At 23.6% G+C, this 6,850-nt stretch overlaps 1 protein-coding gene across 1 annotated transcript in view; it reads right to left on the bottom strand.

Moving 5' to 3' along the window:
- Positions 1-3: 3 nt before the first annotated feature.
- Positions 4-6,850, bottom strand: part of LOC119615210 — a gene marked incomplete at its 3' end in the record, with an annotated part of 11,983 nt that continues 5,136 nt past the window's right edge. Inside the window, 6 exon segments of the mRNA XM_037971289.1 lie at positions 4-88; positions 147-304; positions 364-500; positions 5,032-5,245; positions 5,301-6,143; positions 6,201-6,306. Coding sequence (XP_037827217.1) covers positions 4-88; positions 147-304; positions 364-500; positions 5,032-5,245; positions 5,301-6,143; positions 6,201-6,306 — 1,543 coding nt within the window.

The raw sequence follows: 6,850 nt of genomic DNA, 5'->3' as shown, positions 1-6,850 counted from the left end.
GGTTTCGGGTAGCATAAAATCATTTTCGGAGGCACGTTTTTTGGAAATCTCTCTAGTAACAGCCGTTAAAATGTCCGCCATATGCTTGCTAAAATATATTTATAAGAAATTAACATAAAATTCTGAAAAAAACTTTTACAACTTACCGATTACCATATTTCTGCACAAATTTACATAACGATTCAATATACCAGGAACCTTTTTCGGGATCTCTTAGAGATTCGGTTCCCTTTATGGCAGAAATACCCAACAATATGTCGGCATAGGCATCGGGTGAAAACTTTTGAATGGATTTTGTACTTGTCTAAAATGAGAATAGTATCAATAGGTAAAAGCTTTGGGCTTTCAAATGTTCGGAAATACCGTATCGACTTTTGGATCATGCTTTTGGCAGGCTTGAAATAAAAGCATCTTTGGTTTTCCCATCAGTGTGTCAGCAGTTAATATTTCCTTAATTTCGGCTATGGCTACCGGTATAGAATTACAGCCATATACAGCACCTGTCATAAAACGTAGGTAATTATAAAGAAAAAATAAAATTCAATAAAAATATTAACAAATTAAAATAAGTAGTAGAAAAGTGCTTTTTTCATTTAAAGCAAAAACTAATAAATTTTCTAATTTTGCTTCCCAGTTCATGTAAATAATTTGATTGTCAGATAATTTCATAAAAATTTTAATTTTTACAAAAAGTAGTAGAAAAGTACTTTTTTAATTTCCAACAAAATTAAACAAAATTTTATATTTTCCTTTAGTTTTAGGTAAATATAAAGGAAAAGTGGAAAAATGCTGAAAATTTTAACAATTTAAAAAAAGTAGTAGAAAAGTACTTTTTTAATTTCCACCAAAATTAAACAAAATTTTATATTTTCCTTTAGTTTTAGGTAAATATAAAGGAAAAGTGGAAAAATGCTGAAAATTTTGGCAATTTAAAAAAAAGTAGTAGAAAAGTGCTTTTTTCATTTAAAGCAAAAACTAATAAATTTTCTCATTTTGCTTCCCAGTTCATGTAAATAATTTGATTGTCAGATAATTTCATAAAAATTTTAATTTTACAAAAAGTAGTAGAAAAGTACTTTTTTAATTTCCACCAAAATTAAATAAAATTTTATATTTTCCTTTAGTTTTAGGTAAATATAAAGGAAAAGTTCAAAAATGCTGAAAATTTTAACAATTTAAAAAAAGTAGTAGAAAAGTACTTTTTTCAATTAAAGCAAAAACTAATAAATTTTCTAATTTTGCTTCCCAGTTCATGTAAATAATTTGATTGTCAGATAATTTCATAAAAATTTTAATTTTTACAAAAAGTAGTAGAAAAGTACTTTTTTAATTTCCACCAAAATTAAACAAAATTTTATATTTTCCTTTAGTTTTAGGTAAAATAAAGGAAAAGTGGAAAAATGCTGAAAATTTTAACAATTTAAAAAAAGTAGTAGAAAAGTACTTTTTTAATTTCCACCAAAATTAAACAAAATTTTATATTTTCCTTTAGTTTTAGGTAAATATAAAGGAAAAGTGGAAAAATGCTGAAAATTTTGGCAATTTAAAAAAAGTAGGTAGGAACAAGTGCTTTTTTCATTTAAAGCAAAAACTAATAAATTTTTCTCATTTTGCTTCCCAGTTCATGTAAATAATTTGATTGTCAGATAATTTCATAAAAATTTAAATTTTTACAAAAAGTAGTAGAAAGTACTTTTTTAATTTCCATTTTAAAATTAAACAAAATTTTATATTTCCTTTAGTTTTAGGTAAATATAAAGGAAAAGTGGAAAAATGCTGAAAATTTTAACATTTAAAAAAAGTAGTAGAAAAGTACTTTTTTCAATTAAGGCCCAAATTTAATAAATTTTCTCATTTTGCTTCCCTGTTCATGTAATAACTTCTTTGACACATAATTTTATGAAAATTTCAATTTTTACAAAAGTAGTAGAAAAGTAGTTTTTTCAATTTGATCCAAATTAAAAAAAATTATTTTGCTTCTAGTTTCAGTTAAATATATAGGAGAAATAGAAAAAAGCTAAAAATTTTGACAATTTAAAAAAAGTAGTAGAAAAGTACTTTTTTTCAATTAAAGCAAAAACTAATAAATTTTCTCATTTCGTTATCCCTATTCATGTAAATAACTTCTTTGACACATAATTTTATGAAAATTTCAATTTTTACAAAAAGTAGTAGAAAAGTACTTTTTCATTTCGATCAAAATTAAACAATATTTTATATTTGCTTTTAGTTTCAGTTAAATATAAGGAAAAACGAAAAATTAAGAAAATTTTAACAATTTAAAAAAAGTAGTAGAAAAGTACTTTTTTCAATTAAGGCCAAATGTAGTAAATTTTCTCAATTGCATTCCTGTTCATTGTAAATAACTTGTTTGACACATAATTTATGGAAAATTTCAATTTTTACAAAAATAGTAGAAAAGTACTTTTTTCATTTCGATCAAAATTAAACGAAATTTTATATTTTTCTTCTAGTTTCAGTTAATATAAGGGAAAAACGGAAAAATTAAGAAAATTTTAACAATTTAAAAAAGTAGTAGAAAAGTACTTTTTTCAATTAAGGCCAAATGTAGTAAATTTTCTCAATTTGCATTCCTGTTCATGTAAATAACTTGTTTGACACATAATTTTATGAAAATTTCAATTTTTACAAAAAGTAGTAGAAAAGTACTTTTTCATTTCGATCAAAATTAAACAATATTTTATATTTTGCTTTTAGTTTCAGTTAAATATAAAGGAAAAACGGAAAAATTAAGAAAATTTTAACAATTTAAAAAAAGTAGTAGAAAAGTACTTTTTTCAATTAAGGCCAAATGTAGTAAATTTTCTCAATTGCATTCCTGTTCATGTAAATAACTTGTTTGACACATAATTTTATGAAAATTTCAATTTTTACAAAAAATAGTAGAAAAGTACTTTTTTCATTTCGATCAAAATTAAACGAAATTTTATATTTTTCTTCTAGTTTCAGTTAAATATAAGGGAAAAACGGAAAAATTAAGAAAATTTTAACAATTTAAAAAAAGTAGTAGAAAAGTACTTTTTTCAATTAAGGCAAAATTTAGTAAATTTTCTCATTTATCTGCCCTGTTCATGTAAATAACTTTTTTGACACACAATTTTGTGAAAATGTCAATTTTTACAAAAGTAGCAGAAAAGTACTTTTTCATTTCGATCAAAATTAAACAAAATTTTATATTTTGATTTTAGTTTCAGTTAAATATAAAGGAGAAGTAGAAAAATGCTGAAAATTTTAACAATTTAAAAAAAGTAGTAGAAAAGTACTTTTTTCGATTAAGGCCAAATTTAGTAAATTTTCTCATTTTGAATCCCTGTTCATATTTTATTAAGATTATTTGCATTAAAATGTAAGGAAAATATAATATTTTATCAATTTTTCTATTTGGAAAAAAGTACTTTTCTACTACTTTTTTAAATTATTGAAATTTTTACTGATTTTTAATTTTTTTTTTTCATTTTTCCTTGGAAGCAAATGCTAAATAACGTTTTTTTTTTTTTAATTTTTTCATAATTGTAAAAAGTACTTTTCTACTACTTATTTCAAATTTTTTGTAATTTTTAAAAACAAAAATGTTTTCTTAAGATTAATTGCATTAAAATGTCAGAAAAATATAATATTTTGTGTAATTTTTCTATTTAAAAAAGTACTTTTCTACTACTTTTTTTAAATTATTGAAATTTTTACTGATTTTTAATTTTTTTTAATTATTCCTTGGAACAAAATGCTAAATAACGTATTTTTTTTTAATTTTATCATAATTGTAAAAGGTACTTTTCTACTACTATTTTCAAATCTTTGAAATTTAAAAAAAAACTTGTTTTCTTAAGATTATTTGCATTAAAATGTAAGAAAAATATAATATTTTGTGTAATTTTTCTATTTAGAAAAATAGTACTTTTCTACTACTTTTTTAAATAGTTAAAATTTTCACAAATTTTTAAATTTTCTTTATTTTTACTTGGACCTAAAAGCTAAATAACGTATTTTTTTAAATTTTATCATAATTGTAAAAAGTACTTTTCTACTACTATTTTCAAATCTTTGAAATTTTCAAAAAAAAGTTTTTTTCTTAAGATTATTTGCATTAAAATGTAAGAAAAATATAATATTTTGTGTAATTTTTCTATTTAGAAAAAGAGTACTTTTCTACTACTTTTTTAAATAGTTAAAATTTTCACAAATTTTTAAATTTTCTTTATTTTTACTTGGACCTAAATGCTAAATAACGTATTTTTTTAATTTTATCATAATTGTAAAGAGTACTTTTCTACTACTATTTTCAAATCTTTGAAATTTTCCAAAAAGTTTGTTTTCTTAAGATTATTTGCATTAAAATGTAAGAAAAATATAATATTTTGTGTAATTTTTCTATTTAGAAAAAGAGTACTTTTCTACTACTTTTTTAAATAGTTAAAATTTTCACAAATTTTTAAATTTTCTTTATTTTTACTTGGACCTAAATGCTAAATAACGTATTTTTTTAATTTTATCATAATTGTAAAAAGTATTTTTCTACTACTATTTTCAAATCTTTGAAATTTTCAAAAAAAAAAGTTGTTTTCTTAAGATTATTTGCATTAAAATGTAAGAAAAATATAATATTTTGTGTAATTTTTCTATTTAGAAAATAAAAGTACTTTTCTACTACTTTTTTAAATAGTTAAAATTTTCAAAAATTTTTAAATTTTCTTTATTTTTACTTGGACCTAAATGCTAAATAACGCATTTTTTTAATTTTATCATAATTGTTAATAGTACTTTTCTACTACTATTTTCAAGTCTTTGAAATTAAAAAAAAAAAAAAAAAGTTGTTTTCTTAAGATTATTTTGCATTAAAATGTAAGAAAAATATAATATTTTGTGTAATTTTTCTATTTAAAAAAAGTACTTTTCTACTACTTTTTTAAATTGTTGAAATTTTTACAGATATTTAGAAAGAAAGTACTTTTCTTCTTCTTTTCAATTAAGAAAAGTATATTTCTACTATTTTTTTCTTGTTTTTACTCTTACCTTCCATACCATGGGTAAGCATGCAAATAATAATGGAATCTTTAAGCAAACTTTTCTTAGTAGTTTCACGTATGTGATGTAAAATCTCCCAATGTGTAAGATTATTAAATACCAAAGGTATATAACCGTAGGAAGAAAATACTGCTTTAAGTCTATCACGATCAATGTCGGTACCATTACGTTTAGGGTTAAATTTCTTTTCTGGTAATAGATGCTAAAGGGAAAATATGTAAAAGAAATACGAGAATGAATTTTTAAGTTACAATTACCTGTAAACTGGGATCAGTTTCTTCATAGAATGTATTTTGATTTATTATCAAAATATAACCAGCATTCTCTTTAGTTATTTTATAACGTTCAGCAGCATCAAAATCTCCAGATAATTCAGCTTTAACTTCACTAAGCTGGGTAGTCGTACAGGAATCGTGCGATACAGAAATGCCGGAATCTTTATCCACTTCCGGCTGCTCCTCCAGTCTATCATTGTTGACCGCTTGCTGTTCTTGATTAATAGTTACGTTATCTAACTGTTGATTTATGGTTTCAAGTAGTAAATCCTTAAATGAATCCATATCATTAAATTTAAAAAATTCAATAAGTATTTGTATATTAGAGTTTTCCAAATTTCTATTGCCCACAGCAATCACCCCTTTCGTTAACCAATTTAAGAAAAATACCTCCAGATAGGAATAATCATAGAAACGTAAATGCTGACACTCATCGTATTTTGTATGGATATAATGAATCAGCCGGCCGGCCTGTTCCGGTGTTAAACGTTCGGCAATTTTATATAAAACCTTTAGTAATGGATGTACATAAACACTTATTTCGGCCACATGTGGCAAATAATGATGATAGATTTCCTGCCAGAGCAAACCCAGTTTGCGTAAGACCCTTTTGGCCCTGATAATAGCTAAGGCTTCTACTAAATGTAAACGCCAAGTTTCAGGATTTATATTCGCATAATTTGTCAATATACCACTGGTAACAAGTTGGCCTGTTGCTCCCAAACCTTTCCCCTGAGGTGGTTGTTGTGCTAATATTATTAATTTTTGTAATATATAACCATAGGCGTTACTATCAGCTCCAAACAATAGGAAACTCAAAGAAACCTGCCAAGTTATTAGTCATTAGTTGTTTCTTTAAAACTTCTAAATGTTTATATTTACCAATTGGTAGTAACATAAATCAGTTTCTATATATTGTAAATCCTCCACTGCTATGTCCTGTATACGTTTCATAATGTTTTTGGGTCGGAAGCTCATTTTTCCTAGAATTTATAACAAAAAAAATATTCTTCCGTTTTTATTTTTATGCTGCTTGTTCTTTGTTTTGTTTTTTATTTTTTTATAATAAAAGTTTAACAGTGCTGTTAAATTGGCGTTACTTTTTTAAAAATTTAATGCTTTTCATGACGTTTTAGCTGTTTTTTTGTAACAAAAACTTTGCATGGCAACACTAAAAATAGCAAAAGAAAAAACAAAATAGCAAAGTTGCCACTCATAAATAATATTTGTTGGCAAATTTTTGCTAAGAATACAACAACAATAACAAAGTAAAAATTAAGCAAAACCTAATGCTAATACTTTGTTACACTAGCGGAAATGGCTGGGGAACATTTATAATGTTATAAAATAAGTAAAAGTTGAATTATTAACCGTGTGGCTGCCTTCCGTAGTATTAAATGTTGACAATTTTTAAAATACTGTTATTTTAAAAGATAGGTAGATAGATAGATAGATAGATAGATAGATAGATATAGATAGATAGATAGATAGATAGATAGATAGATAGATAGATAGATAGATAGATAGATAGA

This window comes from Lucilia sericata, unplaced genomic scaffold, assembly GCF_015586225.1.
Source record: "Lucilia sericata isolate MDLA Ls3-8-SP2 unplaced genomic scaffold, ASM1558622v1 Contig004450F_arrow, whole genome shotgun sequence".
In the NCBI taxonomy this organism is placed as follows: domain Eukaryota; kingdom Metazoa; phylum Arthropoda; class Insecta; order Diptera; family Calliphoridae; genus Lucilia; species Lucilia sericata.
Note: the sequence above shows the minus strand (reverse complement) of the source record. Positions and strands in the feature narration are given on the sequence as shown.